This window comes from Cadophora gregata (genome assembly GCF_030347475.1).
Source record: "Cadophora gregata isolate MNR1 chromosome Unknown scaffold_9, whole genome shotgun sequence".
In the NCBI taxonomy this organism is placed as follows: Eukaryota; Fungi; Ascomycota; class Leotiomycetes; order Helotiales; family Ploettnerulaceae; genus Cadophora; species Cadophora gregata.
In genome coordinates, this window is record NW_026695932.1 from 166,082 (window position 1) to 191,773 (window position 25,692).

The 25,692-nt window shown below is 47.2% G+C and overlaps 5 protein-coding genes across 5 annotated transcripts; 3 read left to right on the forward strand and 2 right to left on the reverse strand.

Moving 5' to 3' along the window:
• Window positions 1–123: 123 nt before the first annotated feature.
• Window positions 124–1,618, forward strand: ONS95_014383 (uncharacterized protein). Its single transcript, XM_058508031.1, has 4 exons — window positions 124–497; window positions 561–674; window positions 743–1,232; window positions 1,296–1,618. Exons 1-4 carry the CDS (start codon window positions 426–428, stop codon window positions 1,550–1,552), a joined length of 933 nt encoding a protein of 310 aa, XP_058355711.1. The 5' UTR covers window positions 124–425; the 3' UTR covers window positions 1,553–1,618.
• Window positions 1,619–3,960: 2,342 nt separating this feature from the next.
• Window positions 3,961–5,358, forward strand: ONS95_014384 (uncharacterized protein; the record flags this gene model as incomplete). Its single annotated transcript, XM_058508032.1, has 1 exon — window positions 3,961–5,358. One exon carries the CDS (start codon window positions 3,961–3,963, stop codon window positions 5,356–5,358), a length of 1,398 nt encoding a protein of 465 aa, XP_058355712.1.
• A 4,179-nt stretch (window positions 5,359–9,537) lies between these two features.
• Window positions 9,538–12,883, reverse strand: BEM1 (bud emergence protein 1). The gene is made up of 2 exons (XM_058508033.1): window positions 11,526–12,883; window positions 9,538–11,477 (listed from the first exon to the last, which is right to left on the reverse strand). The coding sequence occupies exons 1-2, from the start codon at window positions 11,940–11,942 to the stop codon at window positions 10,506–10,508; spliced, it is 1,389 nt and encodes a 462-aa protein (XP_058355713.1). The 5' UTR covers window positions 11,943–12,883; the 3' UTR covers window positions 9,538–10,505.
• A 4,263-nt stretch (window positions 12,884–17,146) lies between these two features.
• Window positions 17,147–20,097, reverse strand: ONS95_014386 (uncharacterized protein; the record flags this gene model as incomplete). Its single annotated transcript, XM_058508034.1, has 4 exons — window positions 19,533–20,097; window positions 19,435–19,467; window positions 18,422–19,363; window positions 17,147–18,316 (listed from the first exon to the last, which is right to left on the reverse strand). The coding sequence occupies exons 1-4, from the start codon at window positions 19,794–19,796 to the stop codon at window positions 17,147–17,149; spliced, it is 2,409 nt and encodes an 802-aa protein (XP_058355714.1). The 5' UTR covers window positions 19,797–20,097.
• Window positions 20,098–20,443: 346 nt separating this feature from the next.
• Window positions 20,444–24,557, forward strand: ONS95_014387 (uncharacterized protein). Its single transcript, XM_058508035.1, has 7 exons — window positions 20,444–21,081; window positions 21,148–21,686; window positions 21,748–21,973; window positions 22,024–22,335; window positions 22,382–22,406; window positions 22,455–23,063; window positions 23,117–24,557. The coding sequence occupies exons 1-7, from the start codon at window positions 21,003–21,005 to the stop codon at window positions 24,531–24,533; spliced, it is 3,207 nt and encodes a 1,068-aa protein (XP_058355715.1). The 5' UTR covers window positions 20,444–21,002; the 3' UTR covers window positions 24,534–24,557.
• Window positions 24,558–25,692: the final 1,135 nt, after the last annotated feature.

Here is a 25,692-nt window from a genome sequence, read left to right on the forward strand (position 1 = left end):
TCGTAACAGCGCGCGCTACGTAAATTAGTTCGCCATTTTAGCCGGAGGCAGCAATGGCTTGGCCCTCTTGACCATGACCATTTGAATTGGGGCGATACCTACGCTAGTCACTGTTCTCGTTGCAGGCTCTGCAGTCTTAGACACCAACACAGCTGTTCGATCGGGATAGACTTAGTCATTCAACGTATAATATAAGATCACCAATTCAAGGAGGTTCGTGCTCACTTCCTGATCACCTGCACTCCACCTGCATCAAGCTCTACAGGCAACAGAATAGAGCCACAACCTCCAAGCCACAACTTCGTGTGACACCAGAACTTTTGAACTATAGCAGATGGATCCTTCAAGAACATCCGTCTGCTAATCAGCCATACCCTGAGCAGCTTACTCTTCTACAACAAGATCACCACTATTACCGTTCAGCTATGGTCTTCTTCCCCTTTGACGAGTTTCGCGAAGTGGACGTGATCCTTGACGACCTTGACCACACTTTCAGAGTGAGCCTCCCCGTGCTCTCGAAATACACTCTACTCATCTCGCCATGTCTGATATATAGATAGATCGGTATTAACGGCTTCGGCTCACTCGGCCGAGCCATTTTCTGCACCAGTCTCCATTGGCCTCATGCTGTTGTAGCTGCGATTAATGACCCATTCGTGGACGCAAAACAGGCGGTCAGTCATACTCTTCTCACAGCACATCATTGTGCTGTGTCGTTGTTATCTACTAATACCTTGTAAAGGCAGACATCCTTCGGGAAGAACCATATCGAGACTCTACGCACAGCTTCGAGCTAGAAGCGGTCTCTTCAAATGAACTCATCGTCCGCAGTGCGGATACATCAAGGACAATCACATTTTTTTCCGAGCAAGATCCTTCACATATAAGCTGGAAGTCACCGGGATCAGCTACCTTGCATGTCATTGAATGTTCCGGGAAGTTCAGTAGCTTCGAAGAAGTATCTCGTCACCTGCATATTGGTCGTTCCTACGATCAGCAACTGGAATTCAAAAAGCAACATGGCATCTCGGTTTGGGATGAAGGCGGGGCTATGAAAGTCCTCGTTGCGTCCAATTGTTCCAATATACCGAGCTTCATCCCAGGTGTCAATGAGCGGGACTGTAGGTTCCAAGACTATATTGTGGCTTGTGTTTCACCGAACCAGTCGGAGAATGAGGTTGATCAAGATTGGGATTTAGAAAAGCACTCAGTCCAGGTTCTGAAGTTGCTAAGTACGTTACAACCAGCGTTCCCTGCGCATTTTGTTCAAGATATGGCTAGCTGACCTTTCGTAGATGTAGTGCTCGCCCGCGATGGCGCACTTTCAAGCTGGCTAGCAAGCGAAGAATCCGGTCGTGGCCCTTCATACGGAGCGAAGGGGCCATTTTTGGAACACATGCAGTATATTCTGGCTTACAATATCCCGGGACCAGAGCCACGAGACTCCTCTGATGATGGCTTGATTGAGATTGCGAATAGTCCTTATCTCTTTGATGTCGGCCCTTGTGAATGTTGTCACGGGGGGACATGGCTCAGATCATCTAATAGTTGAGAAAGGTAATGACACAACTTCGTTCGTAGAATCCCAGGCGCCAGAGTTTGTTTTAATAGATTGGATGGCTTCTATCCTTTTCAATTCCACTTTTGGGCTCTCGAGTTATGACATTTTGTTAGCTTTACGTGTTCGTAACCTTCTCGCACTTCCCCTTTCCCTCTACCATTCCGCTCAAATGACCAAGTCCGCCCCATGTGCAAACGCCAAATAAAACTATCTCCATATCCTCCGTTTCACATACGTTTCACATACTTTGAGTTTTGAAACTTGAGGGAACCTGAAATGATAGAGTCTTGTAAGCATTGTAGAACTTATCCTACAGTTCGAACTTCGGATCGATTCGGCACAACAATAACCGCTCGACATGTAAGCCATTGAAGAAAAAGTAGAGTTGTTCTTAGATCAAAGTCATCAAATGGTAGATATACAGGCAGTACACAGCGTTCAATCCCAGTCAGACCACCAAAATCTAGAGCAGCTGCAGTGCATGTGTCCGATTCATGTAACATGTCACTCCTAGAAACAGTCCGAACAGGATCTTTACCAAGGCAATCCACAGCCAACCCATTGCGCAAGAATATCAACTCTCTCTTCCCACAATAATCCCCCAGACCTACCACTTCCACTTTACACTCACCTTCCAATATCAGTCAATCATGCTACGTCAAAGTGAGTATAATTAGTATCTTGACAGGACTTGGTATTCTTGTTCTTACTCCAACTTTCTATCAATATTCAGCTTCATCAACGAAGATATTAAATTGTAAATTTATCAGCTTATGATAGAAATGGTTGGAGAACGGGCAGTTCGGTTTTGAATGGTTCCAATCACGTGGAACAAATGGAATCTTGGTACGTTGAAGGCAAAAGCTAGGTCCCGGGAATCCCCAGAGATGCACTTCAAGTACGTTTGCAGTGTCACATATTCGAAAGAGCAATTTTTTAATAGTACCTCTTACTTGAGAAGTAAGTGTTACTACTTAGAGTAATCCTGCGTTCCTGGGGTACAGAGAAGTCGTTTCTTGATGTCACGTGATCGTATTCTATCTAACTACCTAGGTACCTCGAAGGCGAAGTGGGGTACTGCTCAGAGATAGGCTAGCGACATCTCAGAAGGTGCAGATAGCCTAGGAAGAAGCTAGGCGTAAAAAAATGGTAAATAGGTTCCACATTTTGGACAGTTTATAGTATCTGGACAGGAGGATATCAGGGTGACATAAAGCACGTGAAGTTCTGAACTTTTGACATTTACGCAAATTGATGAATAAAAAGAACAAGGTGCACTATATTATTCAAGTTAAGAAGGAACCCTCAAGTGGAGCTTGAAGCATCCGAGGATAGTAGGCTCAAACCTCGCTTCTCCTACCAATCAGGAAGGTTTAGTTCCGGCTCAGGATCCGTCTCTGTTGATGCCAGAAGAAACCCAGAAGAGACCAGAAATCAAACTGCGAAATTGAGTCAGGTCGCTCTTGACTTACTCCATTCAACACACGCGAGACTGTCATTGCTGTGTGTTGCACTATAACCCCATTCAGCAAAGTGGATGCCTGCATTAAACACCTCACTTTGATTTGTTTGCCGTTGTATGATATGTAACTCCTCTCAGCCTTCTTATTTATGCACTTTCCACTTGTCATACATCAGACTTGTACTCGGTGAACGTGCATATCTTCTTCTTTAGAACAACTGTGTAATGTGTTGCTTCTCATGCCGGCGTCTTAACCGGAGGATCTGTCTGGCACTTCCGCCTCGAGAGCTGAAGGACGTAGATTGTAGCCTTTCAAACTGTTGTCATCCATGTTACATTCAGAACACATTGCCGTACACTAGAGCTCTGTGGATATTGCTGAGGCAACATGCTAAAGCAAACCACAGTGTGACACTGTTCGCGTACCCCAGCAGCCTCACTTTTGCCTCAATTGGATCTTTCAGTAAGCACTACAGATGATCTTCAGAAGTTTAGATTTCATCAACGCGGTTTCGACGAAAGCCTCATCTCTGGAACGATGAATGCAACTAAACCCTTCCCTTACGAACCCGTGAACATCGGAGAGTTTCGGATACTGCTTCTCCACCCAGGCCACGAGCCATGGCTGGAAATCGAATGCAGCCTCGTACGAGAACAGTTACCGCCGAGCCAACCATATGACGCACTGTCTTATACGTGGGGGACTGATCCTCCAAATCAGTCAATTTCAATCGACGGTATTCTTTTTCCAGTTCGAGGAAATCTTCACCGTGCTTTGACACGTTTGAGGTGCTCAGATACATGTAGGAGAATCTGGGTAGACGCCATCTGTATCAATCAGCTCGATATTGATGAAAGGAACTGCCAGGTAGCTCAACAACATGATACCATCAACTAATTTGCAAAGATCTGATATGTAGAATTCTAGGTCTCCCAGATGGGAGCCGTCTATTCAAATGCATTCGAAGTTGCCGTTTGGCTAGGAGAGTATACCGAGGAAACTCGTCGAGCCATTGAGTTCATCCCCTGTCTCTTTCAGTCTGTAAGCGAACCGGGGTGGGTCGACCGTCGTACCGGATTCTGGAAGAAAATGCAGGACACGGATTTCAGAAATGGTCTCTGCCACTTGACCTCTTTCCTCACCCTGCCGTGGTGGACCCGAACCTGGATCATCCAGGAGGTTTCACTAGCCAAGAATCATCCGAACATCTATCACGGGGCGGGCAAATTGTCATGGCCTGTTCTCCAACGCCTGATTGACTGCATCAGTCCGGCGGAGTTTCATCAAATGAGATACCAAAGAGATCGAAATCCCGAAAAAGGCTTCTCTGAGAAAACGTTGACCCTCTTCCAGCGAGCGGCGGAGTCAAATGCCATGACTCTTACCTATTTGCACACAGGCAAGAAAACCGGATATTCACTGTCTTTGTTAGAGGCACTGGAGCTTTCTGAGAAATTTTTAGCTACCGATCCACGAGACAAAGTGTTTGGTCTCCTTCGCCTCTTCGATTCACCATCACCCTTACAAGTCACCTACAGCTTGGATTATGCTATTGTCAATACAACCTGTATCGCACAAGTCCTGAAGGAATGTCGTAATCTGAAGTGCTTAGGGTGGGTTACAGGGCATAAGTCGAGAGACGACACAGCAAGCCGAAAGCTGCCTTCGTGGGTTAGAGACTTGACGCTGAATGTACGCGACTTAGTCTTGACCCGTGTTGCATATAGATTGCAACGAGGGGTGCTACGACCCTTTTACCACGCTGGTGGTCATGAGCCTCTAACATTGGGTTTGACCTTGCGATTCTCTGAGAATAACAAAGCTCTGATATTGCGAGGCATTCTCATGGATGGGATTTCAGCGATCGGAGCTTCTGCTCCCAGCCGGGAAGAGGTATTCCAACACGAAAAGTCTCTTAGATCGGTCCTCAAGGACTGGAAAACTTTGGCCAATGACTATTGCCCGAGAGATTTCTGGCGCACAATTGTTATGGAGCTTGACAAAATTGATATTGAGAATCAGAAGATGGCAAGTAGAGGATTTGCTCGTAGGATATCGGGTAGTGGACTGTGCATTCCTCCAAGAAATGAAGACGAAGAAACCTTTCTAATTGAGATATTGGACAAAGAAAGGGGTGGTATCTTCTCCCGCCGACTAATGATTACTTCAGAAGGTAGGCTCGGTATTGCCCCCCATGTAGCAAAGGTCGGAGATCGAATTTGTGTTTTCACGGGAGGACAGTTGCCGTGCATCATTCGTCCAGCCAATAACGGCTATTGGCAATTCATTGGAGAAAGGTCCGGCATCATTCTGTACTTGTCTGGTCACTACTAACATGCTCCGAATAGTTTCGTTCTTGGGCTGGTAGATGGGGAAGCGATTGTTGATGTAGGACTTGGCTTAAGAAAGTACAGTGAAATTGGCTTGGTGTAGTCGAATTATACAAGTGTCTGACTTCGTTTACTAAATGACGTTGCGGGCCGTGACGCATCGTCAGTAGTGTCTGTCTTGATATCGACCCCTGTGAATGTCTCATTGCACTTGGGAGAAGATCTTCCAGGAGAAACACGTTCTCTTCCGTGATTCATGGCGGTGGGGACTGGCCCGGGGTCTTGGTCATGCTCTCACAATATCCACAGGTCATAGCTTTAGTTTAGCAACGAAAAGTAAGTGCCTCGAAACATCTAAAACCTAGTCTTCCATCACGTTGTCTCTCTAGGGTTTCAAGAAACATCACGTCACATTCATGAGATCGCACGTTTTGGTTTCTGGTAAAAGATCCAACATTTCTGTGAACATGCAAGGAGTCGACTACTTACCTAGCCCTTTACTCGATATCTGGCGACGCTAGAAACAAACTCTAGAGTATGTCACATCACTCTTACCCAAATTCCAAAGTCCAATGAGTTCATGAAGACAAAGAAACGATAAGGTTTAACCTCGCTCGGTCTGCAAACAACCCCCCAAAAAGACGCACAATGGCACAAGCCCGCCAGTTGTAATACCTTGTTATTTTCCAGACGTTCCACCCCAGCACTACGTTTGAAGACAGATGAACACCTCAGGCGTAGCCGGGACTCCGCCGAGAGCATGCATCACATTCCAATATGCATGGTCTGAATACCATAGCAATACCCTGTCTGCATTGTATGCATACACGTCTGCAAAGCAGTTCCAGAGCTAACGTGTAGACACCCCGAGGTCCAAGAATATAAAAGGCACATCTTGTCCTAAAATTCAGCTTCTTCGTTGGCGTACCACTGGATACGTGACCTTCAGGATCGTCAGACCAACAGGGGTGGATGGAAAATTGACAGAGGCACTGTGGATTTACTGCTTGCCGGTTTCCAAGAGATATCCGTTTAGGCGCTGGAGAGGCGAATCTTGAGGATTTGAGGCTTCTGGGAGTTAGAAAAAGGAAAGCAGATGTCTCGTGAACTTGCGGATTTGCTCATACGATCGAAGAGGTGTTGTCTTGTTAGGGGTGTTGATGAAAAGAGAGGAATTCCAGGCATAAAGGAGTGAATTTATACTATGTTTAAGAGAACTAATAATAGAGAGTGCGTTGATAATCTTAATAACACAACTATTGCTATGAGGGACAGATTAGTAGTCATGAGTTCAGATGATTATTGTTTATCCTATGATACATGTGTCATAGACATTAAACATTTGCATTTGCATTTTCATACTGTTTATATCTTTATTTCTAGGAGAGCAAGTAAAATAGGCCCATTCATTGACATTGAAGCTTGTGAGAAGACAGCGCGGATGAGCGAGTGACAATTCCCAATCTGTTGAGTATGACATCAGATTGTACAAGCTAAAACTACCCTTTGCAGGTTCACGTATAGATAATGGGCTTTCCCCCGAGCTCATTCTGCAAGGCAGTCAATCATTCTTTCCTTTAATTTAAGATCCAAGCCCGTGAATCAGTCTAGAATATTAGAGTCTTGAGCAAGCTATGTACTCACGCAGAGTAGTGTTATCTATAACTCAACCGGGAATCACAGCTACCGACCTGGTGGAGGACATTTATAGAATGAGTTCAATCACGGTAGCACCAGCACCATAAAACCCGACTTCTAAACTTGTCCACGTCGCCTGTCTTCTCAAGCCCTGTGTGGACAGATGACCACTTAGTTCGGAGGAAGTATCATCTCCAGTCACAGAATTTATTCATCGTTGAGAAGTCTAAAGTCCACATGGCCGTCAAGAACTTCACTTTAAGCCTGTCTAATAATAGTAAAGCTTAACAGCGTTAATCACAAACCCAATATCGTTTCAGTCTTCATCATTCAACATACAAAGAGTTAAGTGGTGATAGCAAGTAGGCAAGACTACACCGTGTGTTTGAAGGCAAATGTCTCTGGCAGTTGGAAGGCAGAGTATCATCCATTGAACTGACTTAAGGAAGCGCAGCTATAGTCTTGTAGCCAGACACAGAATTATGAAATAAAAATGTCAGAATGGTCCTGTAAAGCCCAAAGACAAAATTTTGAGCCCATCACAACAGTGGATGACGGAATTCCGTGGGGGTTATGTCAGCAAAAGGTCTCACTTAACATGTACCTTGAAACTATCCCAGATTTCGGCGTCTAGAGATCATTTAATGGACGTTTCACTTCTCAGAAGTATGTTTGTAAAAGCATTCATAAGCCCGTTATTGCTCATTTGTCACGGGAACTTGACGTCTTCACCGTATCCTGACAGGGTCATTTGAATCTGCACATGATTTCCTCAGCGACTATTGAACCCTCCCTCCTGCCCTTCTTTTTCCTAGAAAAAAAAAAGGCCCTTTATAAAAGCCTGAGCAATACCTTGTACCACACTCTTCACTCTTCAAAGATATATCCGTCACTTGTGGCAGTCATCGAGCAGTTCAACCGGGGTGTGTGGAGCCGTCCGTCAACAGTCGTAAGCGACCCGTGGAGTCTAACGCGTCTTAGACTCCACGGGATAATCCGTGCGACAGACAGATGCATGCATGCATTGATGCACATTTGAAACATCCCGTCATCTAACTTCCAATCTAAGAAGCATGCCGAGAAACCTATGTAGAAGATTGGAATGGCTCGAGATCGTCGCTGTTCCAGTCCAGGGGGATTCGAGTTCCGAAATAGGTAGGTAAGTAGCTCCACCTCGCTTAAGGGTGGCTCTATGTAAACAATGGAATCAAAGTTTGAGCCTTGTTGAACGTTGAGAAGAAACCCTTTCCTTTCCTTTCCCTAGATCGCGTTCAAGGAAACGGTATAAATAAGAACAATAATAATCTGTCGTAGTTGGTACGAAGAGGAATCGCAGACTTTTCCCCTCTCCTGCCTTACAGAATATCCACATCTTGAAAATCAATTATCGTTTTGACTTACTTACCTCCTCCACTCCATTCGTATCGTGCACCGCAGGGAGAAGGTTCAAGTAGTGTGAAAGTCTTGATTTATTAAGGTATTTTGGAGCTTCCCTATACGGGAAGCTCCACCAGCTCCTGTTGCTCCAGCGCTCCCAACGCTCCTAGAGTTCTAGTTACAAAAGCAGCCTCTGGTTGGCTAGAGCCCCTTAGGTGCGCTGTCAAGTGCGCCGGGTGCACGATAATTAGTGATTAAGCAAGTATAGATAAGCCTTTTCTTCCCAGACAGAGTTCAGTAGGATCAAGTATACTGCATAACTTTTTTCTTTTTGGTTTTCTTTTTCTTTTCTTTTCACCACCCATACATACCTGAGAGTCCAGCATTTACTCTGTACTGTACTACCACTAGTGCACGCACGTACCGTCTATCCTCTCCACCGAAAAAAAAACCCACCAACAAGCCCAATACCAACCAACCACCCGCACGCACCTCTCCCACACCACACAACACAACCCTCCTACGATACCTTCCCTTCCCTTCCCTTCCCTCGAAATCGATCATCTTAACATACATACATACATACATACGTCATTATAGAAACGAAGAAGGAAGGCATAAAACAATTTTAGAACTCCAACTCCAACTCCAACTCCAACTCCAACTCCAAACTCAACTAAACTATCTTCTAGAGCAACAGCACAGCACATCTGATCCTAGTTTGTTTATTATAATTTTTCTTACCTTGGGGTAGGTAATATTGAAAATTGCGTGTCTATATATATATATAAATATAAATCTTACACCTTTTTTCATCACTTTATCAATTTTTAAGGGTAGGGCAGGGCAAGCGAATACAATAAATACTTTATAGTATAAAAGGAAGAGAAGAGAAGAGAAGAGAAGAGAAAATTATCTAGGTATACTTCAGAGGATCGGAGGAATACCTTAGCTAGATAAGTAGATAGGTAGATAAGTAGGTAGGTAGCGGGAAGGAATTTACCTATAAGGAATAAAAAGAATGAAGCTCGGTGAGGGCAGTGGATAGAGAGATTGTAGATTGTAGAGCATAGGGGGGCGAAGTGGGTATGAGAAATCACATATTAGTATGAAAAAAAAAAATGAAAAAAAATTCATCCAAGACAACATGAGAGAGAGAGGAGCAAGTGTTTGTAGATGGTCTTATTCATCGCTACCTTATCCATACTATGCTTGATTTGCTTGCTTGCTTGCTTGCCTGCCTGCCTGCCTGCTATGCATCTCTTGTGTTTATGCCTTTGCCTTCCTTCCGTCCGTCAGCTGCGTCCACACCATCCAAATCGCCCCGATACCTTTGTCCCTAACCATCCACTTCCGCTCACCCATCCATCACCACCTTGACGTGCCCCAGGCCGGCTATCCACGAATCATCGTCCTTCAACCCTACCTCCCACAGGAGCGGTAATGACGTTTCCCTCTCGGCTCCGTTAGCCAGTCCATCCAAACGAGACGAGGAAGCAGAGGACCACGCCCGTGGCATGCTTCTCCTTCCCCATCCTCCACACCGCCTCTCCGCTTTCCACTCTCCACAAAGTATAACGTGATGGATCCAGACTCAGTACGCTCACAGCCCTCTGAAACACACCGCGGAGAAAGAAGGCACACACACGCGCAGACAAGACACGAAAAGAAGCCCGGACCAGACCAGTTATCAATCAACCGATCTCAAACAACAGAAGGAGCACCTCGGAACGCCAATCCCATCCAGCCATCCAGCCTATCCCAGCTTAATGATATCCCAATCCAGCAAGCAATAGTAATCCCATGTCGTATTCGCTTCCTCCCTAAAAAAAAAGTGTCGTACCAATTTGGTGCAAGAAGAAAGAGAAGAAGCAAGTTGAGAGAAGAAGAAGCAAAACAAAAAGTGTCTGCTCGTAAAGAATAATTCTGATGATGTTTGGGGTCTTCGTCAAGTGAGTGTAGAGTACGCTGCTGTCCCTGGCTGGGCAGCTATTACCACCTCGGGAGAACTGTGTCTGTACATCGGAAGTAGATTAGAGGATAAGTGTAATTTTTCGTTCGGCGTGATGTGGTTGACGATGCGAGCGGCTCAAACCCTTCGAGTAGAAATATTGTGCAGGTTCAGATTGCTCCAGTTCAATTGTACTCGACGTAGATGATGAGTTTGTCGTTTCGATTAACGGCGAAGTCCAGATCGTTGTTGCTCAATAGGCCAGGTCTTTCCCCACTTGCCTCGTCCTTATAAAACAGAGCAATTTCTTCTCCTTCTGGAATCTTTAGTCTCTCACGGATCTTCTCGTATAGCTGTTGATATTGAATGTCTGACGGCACTCGGATCGCGATCAGGTCATCTCCGAAGTAGATCTTCACTTTCATTGCTGAGGGCTGGCCACCGTTGAGACCGGGGGAGAGGGATTGATTCGAAGGTTGGGACATGGTTGACATCTGACGAGGCTGAAGGCCACCATTCTGGGAGATTGATGCTTGTCCTCGTTGGTGAGCTGGAGCGGCTGACAGACCTCCGTATCCACCCCCATTCAAATTGCCCCTTGAAGATTGTCTCGAGGCGCCATTTGTTGGTGAGTCGGTTGAAGATTGTTGAGAGGCTCCAGACAAACGATACTCCTCATTCACAGCATTAGGATCCATTTCAAAGTCTCCCTCCCTCGGTGCAAAGAACTTCTTTACCAGAGTACACCTTGAGATGTACGGTGGCTGTGTGAGCAGGTTCTTGACATATGCATCCAGATTGTGTTGTCTTCCTTCCGTAATCGCATCCGTAACGTAATTGACAGGTCCAGGCATATATGGCAAAGTTCTCTTCTGCTGTCCAGTGTTCCCCGCCTCTGCAGGGAATTCTGTCAAGAGGGCAATCTGGAAATCGTAAAAGTCTTCGTAGTATCTCGACAGTTCCCAGTGTCGTCCATCTTCCAGCGCTGCCTCGATGACAAACCAGTATTTGTCCTCCGCGAAGCAGTATCTTGGGATCTTTGCAGATATTGGAGCGTACAGTTGGGATGTGGATTTGGAGGCATATGCGTCCTGTAGGGGATTCTGTTGTTGCTGGAAAGCTCTGGCTTGTTGCGACTGTCTCATCTGTTGCTGTTGCTATCAATCCATTAGCATCAGTCACAACTATGAACTGCGAAGACTTACATAGCCATTTTGTTGGCCTTGCTGCAGACTCATTCTGTCCATACTCTGTTCCAAACTTTGCTGCTGTGCCTGCTGCGAATTTGGAACTTCAAACTTCCCTAGAGTGATACTCGAATTCTTGTAATCCGCAGCCATCTTCTTCCATTCCTCGACCTTCGGAACACCCGCCCTTTGTACCGCTTCCGTAGCATCGGGGACAGCTTGACCAGAACTCATGTCCCTTATCTCAATGAATGACACCGGAATCAATCCTGGGCCTCCCAGTCTCCCAATCGGCTTCGCAACAAACCATTCCGGATTCGATTGAGCGATGACAATAATTGCTTCTCCAGCCTTCGCATCTAGTTCATCTGGTCGCTCCGCCACGAAGTCATACATCACAATGCCATACACCATCGCACCCGAGCCTTTCCCCATGGTCTTCGACGATCGCGCAGTATCCGTTCCCACCAGAGTTCCCGAACCAGATGTATCCGAATATCCAGAATCGTGATCGGGGGCTCGCACAGCTTGTGGAGATTTCTCCGATTGTCCGCTATCCCTCTCCGTCTTCCCTAGAGCTTGGAAGAAGGCAACGGGGACCAGTCCTCGCGCATCAGGAAGCGCCGGGTTGCATGCTTCGTACCAGTCGTTATCATTCTCGCGGCCAATAACGTGAAAGAAGTCTCCTTTTGTGAATGAGAGCTCCTGGCTGGTCTGAGCCTCATAGTCGTATAATGCGCGGATTACCTGGGTCGCAGAATCTCGCAGTCAGTATATTACCCCTCTCTGTGTCGCAGACTCGAAGCACAAACCTTTTTGGGCGGCACTATCGCAATCGCAGACTTGGGCGTGATGGATATGTGGTTGACCTTGTCCTTGTCATTCTTCAAACTCCTCCTGAGGGCCTGGAGGAACAGCATTGTTAGCTTGTGTTGTGAGGACGGGTTGCGATCGCAGTGCAGCACATTCCTCGCGGCGAGTGGGCTTCTATCGATAGGAGATTGGAGATTTGGGGTGACATGCCTTCATATTTGTTTGTGTTTGCTTTACGTCGCTGTAGTTCGGTCGCACACCACCAAAAGCAAGTCTGTCGTGTGGTTCCTGGTCCTCCTCTCGCTCTTGCTCGTGTCCACGGTCGCTCGCTCGGGGTGCGTCGGCCGGTTGGTCTGTATTGGTCCACAAGCCCGGCTGATTTGTTTGTTCTGCTCCTGCGCAAGTCCGTCCTTCTTCCGGGGATCTGAGAGCGATGGCGACGACGGCAGAATCTATCTATCCGCGGAGCAGTGCGAGAACGATGAGGATGGTCGAGATGTCGATACACTGATTCGCGATTGTTTTTGTCGAGCTTCTGCAATCCCTTGGTCGCGGTTGTCCTGGTGGTGTTGGATCAAAAGGAAGGAATCCTGTGAAGGTGGGAAGGCCTGGGAGGAGAGGTGCAAAAGGGGTCTAGCGTCAGCCCCTCAAAGAACGGAAGTCCAAGTCCCAGCGGGCCCTGCACAGACGGCGAAGGAGCGAGAAGAAATATAAAGAGGGGCTGGTATATGCGATAGGGCGAGGTATATATGAGATAGAGAAGCTCGACTGGGAGGAAAGATGGACAGCTGAGAGATGAGAGTGAGGATATCCCACTGAATGAATGGTCGCCACAGATTCGAGCGCAAAAAGTTATTCGCCAGTACCTCAGGTACTCGTGGATTTTTGTGAGTCCCGAGCTGCAAGTCCTCAAGTCCTCAGCCAACAAAGTGCTGGGCGGGCACGCCTCGGCGGGTTGGGTAGAGATGCCTGGACGTTGGACCGTTGATGCACGAGGAACTCCACTCCACTATGGCGACTAACAAAGAGCTGGACGAGGTACTCGTACTCGGCGATAAGAACAAATTCTCCTATTCCTCAGTACATGCCAAGATTCCTTGCTTCTTTGTACTTCTTTTATGCTTCTATGAGAATTCCCATCGTTTTCAATGTCCATCCATGTCAACGTTCTGTCTGCGTCTCAGAGTGGTGGGCGTGCGCGGCGTGTTTTGGAAGGAGGGGTATCCGAATGGTGCGAGATATATTAAATTTGATAATGGGAGTTCTATCGATGGGTAGGCATAGAAAAAATTGTAAAAATTCAAGTGCAGCAATGTTGGTATTGACAGTCAATAGTAGCTCAGCTTTTTTAATTTACAGCCAAGGACGTAAAAGCACCATCACCTTTACCAGCTTCTCCCGAAATCAAAACACGCATTCCGCTCGCTTCCCCTATTCTCTCCAATGGAAGTCTCATCACACAACACCAAGCTTACACAACACCAATCCCGAGCATACGCATTGTTCTACTCCATTCCCATCCACATAATACGGTACACTGTACGAAACTTGCATCCGTAGCTCCCCTCCTCTGCAGGTCCATCTTCGCTCTCTGTGGTCTTCTCCCTCTCGCCTCCTCGCTTGTACCCCACCCATAAACCTCTTCATACCCAATCACGCCCCTCTTCAGGCTCGCAAGCGCTCTCAGCCCCAACGGGCGGCAGTGCCGGCGTCGAGATAGGCTCGTGAGGGTTGCCACCAGGGCTGAGGGTGTGCTCTTCAGCCTATTTGGGTATCTGTACCTGTAAATCTTCTCAATAATTCCCTCCATGTGTCGGTCGGTCATAAACTTATCATGGGACTCATCAAGCTCGGGCTGGACTGGTCTAAGTTCAGCATGAACATGTAAACAGATTCGCCACCGACCGGCACGTAAAAAGGTCATCACGAGAGCTAAATTCTGACACTGACAGACCTGAAATACCTCATTCATGGAAACACTGGCTCCCCACCACCCACATGGACCGCGCTTGACTTTTCAGAGGAAACAAGCAGATGCCATAACCCCTCCAGCCGCCGTAAATCAATAATTTTGACTTTTGCCCTCCAGTGCAGTGCACATCAAATCTTCTTCCCCTCCTCAGTAGTCCGAGTCTCTCCCGAGCAGCTTGCTCAGCTCAGCCCTTCACAAATGCAGGAACTCAATTCTACTACAGTACTGTACCTACCTCACTACTGCGGTGCAACCTCGAGCTCGCTCATGGGCCAGCCTGCCACGCTGCCCACTACTGCCCACGCGTTATGGTTACAGGCGCAGCGCCATAATACGGTCCCAGCACCCGAAAAAGGCGCATCCCAGCCAAAACCCCTGACACGCGCATCTCCTATGCCGGGATGATATCTGGGAGCTGGCACTTCCACTACGGAGACAATAAGTGAGACTTCCCTGAGGCTTGAAGGCCTTGCCTTGCCTGGTGGAGAGAGTGAAACTTTCCGGCCGGGGCGGGTGCCTTACTTATCGATAAGCCAACCAACGAGCTGGAGCCGCGGATGCTTCCGTGATGAGCTGAGGGGCTGTGGGAACCAACTTTGAAACTTCTGGAGGGATGGAGACGAAGAATGTGTGGGTTGGGTTGGGTTGGGTTGGGAAAAGTAACGAGTGACGGCTGCGATCTAACGTGATGTGATGTGAAGTGACATGATGTGATGCCTTGGAATGGATTCAATGCCAAGAAGGTGACTGTCTTGAGCCTCTTGATTTTCAAATTTATATTCCGGATCTACAGCAGTGTGATGATCCTCTAGAATGATCGAGACCTGCTGATCTTTCTGATTATGATTTTGATCACTTCAATCCCGCTGCTTTCAAGTAAATAACATTCAATAATATTCGAACCTTACTTCCCACCCTTTTCTTCCCTCGTCATAGAAATTCCACTTCATTTCCTTCTGTACAGCACACCATTGCGGCCCACCAACTCCATCCGTACCTGCATCTTGCATATACCTATTCCGGAACCCCAATCAATCCTATACACATCTATCCACACATCCCATCCATCCATCCAAGGGAGATACCTGCATCCAGTAATTAAAAACCTCCGAATATCCTCCCGCCTCCCCCGTATTTTTTTCTTAACAAGCTTAACAAGATTGAATGACATTTACAAGCTCAAAATCAAAATCAAATCCTTCTAGGACTCCCCCTCCCCCTCCCATCAAAATCACCAAGTACCGAACACCCCTCCCTTCCTCCTTCAGCACACACACACACATACACACACAAACACTCGACACTACCGGCAGCCTCACGATCCGACAATGCAATGCAATGCAGATGACGCACATCTCAAAGCCAGGGCCCGGGCCTTCCCAATCTAGGTAATCCAGCAAAACGTAAGGATCACAGACATGATTTGCTGATTCAATTCATTCATTCATTCGTTCATTCATTCGGGAACGGAGTGGGGGGGATGAGAAGTTCATGCATAACATACATACTGTCAACCAAGCAAAGCAAGCAAGCAAGCATCAAGAAAAACCTTATCGTTAAGGTTAAGGAAGCCCAGCCCAGCCCAGCTCGCCCAGCACAGCGAGCAAGCAAGCCCAGCATAGCAATTAGCAAATGGAAGTGGAGTAGTAGGGGGAAGATGCGATGCGATGTGATGTGATGTGAAGCGAGGCGGGGTGAGACGCTGAAACCCCCAATCCGAAGCTCCCCTCCCACCCTCCCTCCCTCCCCTACCTACCTACCTACCTACCTTACTAAGTAGAGATACCGAGGTTTTTAGATAGAGAGATAGATAGATAGATAGACAGACAGACAGACGGACAGATCGATGGATGGATGGACAAGCATTTCAAATCGGAAGAGCACGAGCGGATGCTGATTGCATTGGGGCGGAGATACAGTAGAAAGGAGATAAGTTACAGTACCTACCTATAGACCTGAACGACGAGGAAATTTCTCCTTTGTGTACAGTATGTTGTGGTAGTGGTAACAGTGCTTCAACGATGCTTATCCTCGTTTCCCAGTTTTCTTGTTTCTCAAGCTTTCGGTATCGCTTGATTTGTTGTCTGTGTATTTGGTAGTTCGCTTCTACTGTATGGGTGGGTGTGCTGCCTTTGGAAACCGATTGGGAGGTTTGTTTGAAATTGGTTGGGATGGATGGATGGATGATGTTACAGGATACGGAACGAGCCGAACTTCCTTACTTTGTCTTTCTCTTTCTTTCTTTCTTTCTTTCGTTGCTGATTTCAAATCATGCAGAATGGTTAGGTGTTTAACCTCCTTACAGTAGTGATTCCTATCATTGGATTCTTGGGGATTTAGTTAGTAAGATGTCTACCTGGGTCATTTGGTAAATATCACTCGAGAGATGTCATGTCAAGGTGGCAGCTAACTTACCATTGCGCTCGCTTACAACACGGGTAAGGAAGAGCATTTGTTTACATTTTTGAGCATTAGAACATAGCAGTTTCTTAGTTGTGTCAAGCTCAGAGGGAACTTATCTTGAACATAAAACTAATGGATGGACAAGTCTCAGCTTACAATTATCCCCCCCTGTTTGAGCAGGTTCATTCTTTGGATTGTAGTAGATATAAAAGGGTTTCCTTTCATGTCAATTTTCTCTGTGTCTAGTTTGGATTACGCAACGAGGAGAGTTGTCCAAGTCGGCTTACCTCCGCATTCCGTGACGTCCCAATTCGTTATCAAATCGTCACGTCTTTTCTAATGTTGATAACGATAAGATATATATATACTATAAGATTCAAATTCCATAAACAACCCACTTCTATCTCTACCCTACTCCTCCTCCCCTCTCCCCTCCAGCTCCCTCCCCACCTCAAGTAAGCATAACCCACGTCCCCCCCTCCCTCATAACCACCCTCCAATCCACCTCCGCGCAAAGCTCCCCCCTCAACCCCTCCTCTCCCTCCCTCTCCCCAACCACATACCTCTCCCTATCGACGCGCCTCCACACCTCCATAACCAACTTCTTCGCCTCCTCAATATTACCGATTCCGTGGCGCCGCGCACGGATGAACCATGCGAGGGAGCGGTGGCGGAGGGGGGTGTGGATTGATTCGCTGGAAGCGATGAACGCGGGCCAGAGGGTATTGGAGATGGGGAGGGAGGGCGTGAGCGTGTCGATGTTTTCGAGGTGTGTTAGGGTGTGCGAGATGAGGGTTTGCGAGGGGATATACTCCCCCGCCTGCTGTGCTTTGGAAATTATAGAGGAGGGAAGCGTGTGTGCTAGTGCGCGGCGGAAGAATAGGATGACGCTGTAGTGGAAGGCCCAGACGTGGTTCTCTTTGATCTCATCGGTTATCATCTGTGAGATTCCAGGCCCTATTCCTCCTCCTCCTCCTCCTGCTACCCCAGAACTCGAATTCGAACTTGCAATACTAGCTCTAAACGCCTCTGGATTCCTCAACGGGAAATCTAGTTCATTCTGTAGTTCTTGGATCTCGAGGAGTTGGGAGGGGGACCATGTTTTTCCTGGGGTGAAGGTGGAGTGTAGGGTGGAGAGGGAGACGGTTTTGTTGAGGCACCAGAGGGTTTTGATGGCGATGCCGAAGGATATGTCGAGTGTGTAGGGGGTATTGTTGGGGTGTTGGATGTCCAGGGTTGATGGGAATGAGGGGATCACTTGATCATGGATGGGTTCTTGGATGTGGTTTTGATTATCGGCGGACAGTAGTGCTGATTGGGGGTCTGGGGAGCAAGAAGAATTGGGATCATCTTCGCTTTTGGCTATGGTAGGAGAATCCCCGTTTAGCTCTCCATTGTCATCTTCTTCGAGTAGGAATCGATCTTGATCTCGAATCTCGTCTTGTGGGCTAGGCCAGCTGGTCGTGGATGCAATGATATTGTAGCAGCGGAAGATCTGGAAGATGGTCATGGTAGGCGGTGCTGCTGATAGCCACCAGGAGATGCCACCTGTGAGCTGGATGACTTCTTTTGCCATGCGGAGATAGGTGTAGCCATTTCCTTTGTTGGCGCCACTCCAGACCTGTATTGTGTCAATTAATGTAACCAAATGAAATTTATAGGTGTATGAGGGTGTATGAAAGGGATGGGCTTCTTGTTTAGAGGTGAAAACAGAGAGAAGTCTTACATCAATTGTACTAATCGTAAGTGCAGCAGCCAACAACGCCTGCTTATCAACCAGATCTATTTCTCCCTTCTGTTGTTGCTTTCCCTTCCCTTTCCCCTTCTCATCCCCATCCATCCTATCACCATTCCCATCAATCGCCTCCCTCAGCCTCCTCACCGCCTCCTCTCCATGTCGTACACCCTGCAATCTATACTTCTCTCCCTCACTACTCGCCAACGCCGCACGACTGAACGCCGATACAGAGAGAATAGCATGTAAAAGCATCTGTTTCGGTTCCGTACGAGGCTCTTGCAGTGCGAGGGGAAGATAGAGTTGTAGCCAAGGGTTTTGGGATGGTGAACATGTAGGCATCATTTGCTGGGAGACGAGAGTGCGGTAGTGATAGAGGAGTTCGGAATATGGGGCGGGAAAGGTGGTTGGAATAGAAAGGGATGGATGGAGGGAGGAGGAGGGGGAGGAGACACGGGAGAGTGGTGGGAGGTGGATTAGGTCGCGGACTTGCTGAGAGTCTTGGTGAGTGGTGTCATTCGAGTCGAGGAGTTGATCCCAGAATGAAATGTCGTCGATAAATGCTGGGATGTCAGATGGTGGTAGAGGTGCCTCGAGCTGGGTGCTGAAGATGGGTCGGGATGACTGTGGCTGTGGTGGTTGCAAAGTGGGAGCGAGGATTTGGGCATCTAATCTCAGGCTGGTATTATCTTGGAAGAAGAATGGAGAGAAATTGTTCAGGTCTGCTGCGAAGATCTGTGGATTGCTTTGGAGAGTTGAGTCCCACAGCGGCTTTGTTTCATGGTATGCAGAATCTCGAGGTCGAGGTCGAGATTGAGCTTCGGTGCGAGGAGTACGGGATGATTCTTTGGAAATTGAATCATCTTCGAAGCCTCGACAGACATAAAGTCGAGATCTAGCACAATTGGAGCATACAGGGCGCCGTTGGTCACACTTATAAAGTCAGCTGGCTGTCATAATTTTACATCCACATCTGACAGTAGATTGGGTGAGGAGTGACGTACTTTCATCTTCCGCTGCCGACATGTTGAACATCCCTATCAGAGCTATTAGTCATTGCTTCCGTTTCCTTGACAAGGGGTATGGGAATAAACAAACTAACCGAGAATATCTTGCCCCCTTTCCGTCGCTTACGCGGTGGTGAAGACGATTGGTCCGCTTGGGTCTTTGGTGGAGAATCGATGGCCATCTGAGAGCCAGTGCCAGGTACAGTACGAGCGCTATGCGATAGGCTCGAATCCTTGGAGAGAGGTGAATCGGTATTAAATGAGGGTGGAGATCTTGAGAGTGTGATATATGGCAAGAAGATATCTGCGGGAATGTCGGGTGAGGATGCGAAGGGCAACGTCTCTGACATGGTGGCCATTAATCGGAACGAATGGATGAAAGGATATTGACCTGTTCATATGTCTGGCTCGTGATCGATGAATAAAGTGATATTTATTAAGGCCCAGGAGTTATCGGCTATCCTTGGTGAGAAAAATGTGATCTCGTGAGGTGACAGGAGTCCAGAGGTCATCCAGGAAAGATAGGGCAGTAATTGTGATGCGGGGCCGACTCCTCAGATTCACTTTTCAATATTTTTCATGGTCAAAACAGAAATACAACATTGGAAGGGGCATGCCAATCTTTGTCCAAGGACCTGGGAGTCATTCCTTGAATCAGGTTTGGTGGTTATCAGTCCACCCCACTTTTGTTCGGAGCGAAGATTTAAGGTTCTTCGTAGAGACCAAAGATGGGGGAAATACCCCACGATGATTTGAACGTCCCTTGCTATCCAGAAATTCAAGATGAACATTTAGAACCTTGATGGAGGGAATGCTAAGATTGCATTACTCCAAGAGCATGTTGATTGGATGTGAGCACATATTTGTTTTGGTACGCATAACGACTAACTTTGCCTCTGGAAACCTTCGCAAAATGCACGAGGGACTTCAATAAGTGTTACAGTCGCTTACAAGATCGGCTTCTCCCCGCATTCAGCACTTACTTAGAAAAATAAAGATACCTGAGGTCCCCACTCAAGTACATTCATGTTTACTCTCTTATACCTTTGTAAACGAGACTAAGCGACTAAATGGTTCCTGAATAGTGTAGGAATGACTCTTGAATGATTCACCCTTACTGAATGATACATGCTCGATAGAAGTAACATTGACCTCTGATACATCTCACCTCATTCTCGCGGAATTATTCATGACGCACACAAAATCCCCGGTAGCGTGCCTAAAGATATGCACCCAGCCGCCAGCCTCACCTCCCGTATACCCACGTGACGAGCTGAAAGCTTTGAGTACGCCCGGCCAGACCGTCGGGAAAGGAGTTGTCATACCTGTATATGGCGCCGCCTGAGGCTTTGGTTGGCTCACAGGCTGAATAGAAGAATGCCTACCTACCTATGAAGCTGAGAATGGCAGCCTTGTACCACGTCAAATCACTCAGCCTCAAGTTAGCGCTGCCATCCAAAAGTGATGACCTCGCTGGCCAGCTGTCACAACCTTCTCCAGAATACACCTGTCTCCAATTGTTGCCATCCCATCCATTCTTGCCATAGCCTGCGTCCCAAGAAATCATGGGGAACTCTTGCAGCAAGCTGCCGCCAAGGTCTGGCAAAGACCGCAGCACGACTGCTTCTGCCGTGCCCTTATCAGGTTAGCAAGCTTCCTTCGCATCTCGGTGCATGTGCGGCCTACTAAAGTTGTGACACACCTATATAGACATGACCATTGCTGCGCCGAGTAGTATGAGAGAGCCAGAACGACATCCAGATGTTGCTCCAAACTTGCACCCGCCTGCCCACATGGGTCCCGCAAGCACCGGGCCGCTCCCGCCTGGCGCTAATCCCGACCTCGAATCTCTCACTGAGCCTGGTCCCGAAGCTCGTCAGGAGAGTCAACCCGCCCGTACATCCATACCCACAATGCAGCCACAGACAGCCCCAGCTACTCCCGATGTCTTACAGCAACGAACTCTTTGCGTGGTCCAAGCTATGGAGAGACTCGAAGTGGGTCAGCCAGAGATCTTCAAGCAGTTGGTGGACATCAAGTCCACAGTTGAGATTAAGGATCACATTGATCCTTCAGATTTACTGGACGTTGTTTTACCAAAGATGAGGGATGTTAAGCAGATGCCCAAAGCGATTGAAAATACTATCAGGTATATTCTCCAATTCAAGGACATGGTATCAGCTGCCGCGACTATCGATCCCCACAAAATCGCACCAGTTGTTTGGCGTGGGTTCTGCCTGATACTGGAGGTAAGCACCTATGTCCCACACCTCAATGGCTGCAACTAAGTCGAGCTATTTCCATGACTAGACGTGCTTAGGCGATTCTGCACTCGTTCGGGAAGAGCTAAGAGAACTGGAGAAAATTATCTCGAACCTCAGGCAATGGACCAACATCGAGTTGTTGTATTTGGGGAAAACGAAGAATGCTAGCTCAATTAGGTTCAGGGATCTGGAGCCTTCCTTGGTCAATCTGCAAGTTGAGATCCTGAAATTAGAAGCCAAACTGTTTGGTTGGATTTCTACTGGACGTATCGGTATGCCATTTCTCCGATGCTGTATGCAAGCAAGTCTGACGATAAAATAGCCCAGTTACTCAAGACACCGGAACGAAGCGCCACCTGGAAAGAGCTTGTCAGTAACATAAACGCGAATCATGATATCTGTAAAAGCAACTTCGACCGCTGCAAGCTAGAGGACGAAATAGTCGGGAGCGTCAAGAAATGGGTATGGAACTTCAGACCGGAACAAGCTCATGATGATGCCCTTGAGAGGACTGGGGTCGCCCTGAAATATCGAGCATGCGGGCAATGGTTGCTGGACAATGAGACATTCAAGACCTGGGCCTCGACGTCCAAAGTAGAATCAGATGGCCAGATCATCTGGCTTCGCGGTACAAGTGAGTATTATCTCAGCACGTTAGATATGATGCTAACTTCTAACAGCTGGTACTGGAAAATCAACTCTCTTGTGAGTATTTTTGTTGCCAACATGAAAGAAGCTGATCGTCACCCTTAGATGTCGGATAATTCAATGGCATCTAGATACAGCTTCTTTATACCCCGGGACACGCTTTGCGTATTTTTATTGCTCTAGAGGTACAGCTACAAACTCCAAACACTCGTGGCAGGATGTTCTTCGAGCAATCCTCCAACAATCAGCATTCGACCCCAAGACAGGCAAGATCTCTCCGGATGTTCTGGATGCTTACACAAATTCTGGAGGGGCTTCATCGCAATTGCGAGATTTCTCCTTTACCAACGACTGCGAGCGGTTGTTACACAGTATCGTTAAATCTGGGGTCAAGCTCAGAATAATGATCGACGCCCTCGATGAGTGTGACGAGCCCAAGAAACTCTTAGCTGCTTTGGTAAAAGCTTTCAAGGTTGTTCCTGGCGGACTTGAGCTGCTTATGTCTAGTCGATACGAAGTGCGTGTCCACGAAAAGTTTGTCGATACTCCCATGGCCATAATCGATCTTCGGTCATCAGTATCCGAAACCGATATGTATACGTACATCAGCACTGAGGTCAAGGAAAGAGAAGACGACGAGAGACTCCTGGGAAGAAAATACCCAGAACTCGAGGACAAGCTCATCAAAATCCTCTGTGAAAGGGCTGGCGGAATGTAAACAAGTCTTTATTCCTATTTAGCCTACTAGTAAGCTGACTTGTATCAAGGTTCCGCTGGGTTCAATTGCAGCTCTCTTTCTTCTTCGAACGAAAACCCGACATTCTCTTCAAAAAAACTGCTGAAGATCATCTCAAGAAGCTTGACACCGGCTCCGTCGCAGACGATAACGACTTGAACCTTGCCTACAAAGATATCTTCGAACGCAACACCGCACCAGGCTCAGCCGAATACAAATATGCGACCAGCATTTACAGGATATTATTGTGCAGCTTTATGCCCTTGTCAATAGCAATGATTATCGAAGCTGTAGCTGCTCTCGGGATTGATACCCACAACGTTCATGACACATGCTTTCGTCGACTCACTGCAGATTTCGTCGTTGAGAATGCAAGTAGTGGAAAGCTGGAGTTTGCTCATGTGTCAGTGAAGGACTACTTGCAAGGCAGGTCTGGGTCGCAATACAGCAAACCGATATGCCACGCCCAAGTCGCCCTAATGTGTATAAAATGCATATCTTCTCAGACTCCCTTCGCTCTTGAAAGAATTGCGCGGAAGAGAGCATTTTTTTGGTATGCTTCAGACTTCTGGGGAGAACACTGTCGCGAGTCGACTGAAAAGAACCGGAAAAGTCTTGCCGTGTCCAATGAGCTGGATGCGTGGATGCTTCAGGGATTAGGCTCGACAACATTTGAGAGTTGGGTCACTTGGCTCGACAAAAGCACTATATTTCTTAGTCTCAGCAGCGGGTTTATCAAAAATTTCAAGGCTTCGAATAATGGGTATCTAGGTAGATTGGTACTCTTAGCTTGCTATTGGAATCTCACCGAAGTACTAAGGAAATTGCTTTCAGCACATCCAGCCCCACACCTGAATCTATCTGTCGATGACTGTACATACAAACAAACAGCTGTATCATCAGGAAAAATCCTTCACTTCAATGTCGAGCTAGTCAATACGGCTGATCAACGCGATTGGACGCCACTTCACTGGGCTTCTTGGAGAGGGCAACTTGAGGTTGTAAAGCTACTACTCGAGAATAACGCTGATATTCAAGTGACTGATAAAAACGGAGACACACCACTTCACGAGGCTTCTAGTGCAGGGCGTGTTGAGGTTATAAAGCTACTACTTGAGAAAATGGCTGATGTACAAGCGGTTAATAATTACAGACGCACACCACTTCACGAGGCTTCTAGTGCAGGGTCTATCGACGTTGTAAAGCTACTACTTGAGAAGGGGGCTGATATACAAGCGGTTAATAAGTTCGGAAATACACCACTTCATAACGCTATTTTGGAGGGGAAACTCGAGGTTGTGAAGCTACTCCTTGAAAAGAAAGCTGATATACAAGCGGTTAATAAAGGCGGAAAAACACCACTTGACTATGCTTCTGAGTACAACCGTTTCGAGGTTGTGGAGCTGCTCGAGAAAGAAGCTGAGAAGCGCAGGCAGGGTAATCGTTGAAGAGAGATGATAATTTTTGCAAACTGATGAGTTTCTCAAAGTACCAACATATTCACATGCTTCCATCACGTGAGCTTGTAAATGTAAGGATACTGCGCTGGAGGGACGTGAAATCAATATACTGCTCTAATATCCTCGAAAGTTGAAGCTCATTGTATCAATGATGTGACGTTCAGCTTCCTAACAGTCACTGGTCACAAAATATTTCGCTCAGCCTTGTCGTCAGATGATGCAACTTTGGATCTTTTCTTGCAAGTCTGGCCGTCATGGGCACCCGACCTTTTGACTAACCATACTTTTAAAGATAAGACGTCATATTGGACTTAGGTTGGTTTACTTCCACTCAACTGCCACATGGTGGACTTTTGTGCTAAGCGGCGAAGACATGTTTGCGAAGACATAAGATATCATTGTTCAGCCAAGTCAGAAAACACCCTTCAAATGTATTCGTGGAGAAGCCGAATACGTGAGCAACCGTGAAAGCTCGATAGCACTGGTCGATGTTTGACCCGGCAACCCGCTTAGCAACAATAAAGATTTTTCAACAAGAAGCCGCTCATTATTCGCCTGGCGTTTTCGTAGTTCTAGCCTGTCGATAGGCTCCGAAACTTCTGACATGGTGGAGGCGAAGCCAGCTTTGCGAGGGATTCCATCTTTGAAAACTCTATTACTTTCAGGTCCAGATATTTGAATAGCTAATCGTATTGGATAATCGGGTGAAGGAGAACTAGCCACCTGTGGTCTCTCCTCATAGACCAGGTCAGGGAGATGGCTCCAACTGTCTATCGCTCCCAGGCGCTCTTCCAACGACTTCAGTAAGACTAAGGTGAAAAGGTTAACACTAGTTATGAAACTGGAAAACAAAACCAGAAGGGTTCTTCTCAGAAACCAAGCATCATACAATGCCACATTCGCTTCCATCAGCAGGAATATACTTTCTGGAAGCACATCCATTGGTAATCCACAGGCCTTACAAGCAAGAGTCCCTTCGCTCGCAAAAGTCTTGGACTGAGAACCTCTCATACTCTGTGGCTGACCATGATTCCTGTGTGATTTGTGGTAGGTGACGTTTGATGTAACTCGAGCGGGCTGAGTGATCAGCACGAGAAAAGTTTTTTCTAAATCGGCTTTCATCAGCATCCGAAGATGTTTCGTCACT

Excerpts from the sequence above, each read along its gene's own strand:
- ONS95_014383 (XM_058508031.1), top strand. The coding sequence starts at position 426 with ATGGTCTTCTTCCCCTTTGACGAGTTTCGCGAAGTGGACGTGATCCTT. Across the intron at positions 675-742 it reads TCGTGGACGCAAAACAGGCG|GCAGACATCCTTCGGGAAGA; the intron begins GTCAGTCATACT and ends TACCTTGTAAAG. Across the intron at positions 1,233-1,295 it reads CCAGGTTCTGAAGTTGCTAA|ATGTAGTGCTCGCCCGCGAT; the intron begins GTACGTTACAAC and ends GACCTTTCGTAG.
- BEM1 (XM_058508033.1), bottom strand. The coding sequence starts at position 11,942 with ATGGGGAAAGGCTCGGGTGCGATGGTGTATGGCATTGTGATGTATGAC. Across the intron at positions 11,478-11,525 it reads AAGGCCAACAAAATGGCTAT|CAACAGCAACAGATGAGACA; the intron begins GTAAGTCTTCGC and ends ATGGATTGATAG.
- ONS95_014387 (XM_058508035.1), top strand. The coding sequence starts at position 21,003 with ATGGGGAACTCTTGCAGCAAGCTGCCGCCAAGGTCTGGCAAAGACCGC. Across the intron at positions 22,336-22,381 it reads CATCTGGCTTCGCGGTACAA|CTGGTACTGGAAAATCAACT; the intron begins GTGAGTATTATC and ends AACTTCTAACAG. Across the intron at positions 23,064-23,116 it reads TGTGAAAGGGCTGGCGGAAT|GTTCCGCTGGGTTCAATTGC; the intron begins GTAAACAAGTCT and ends ACTTGTATCAAG.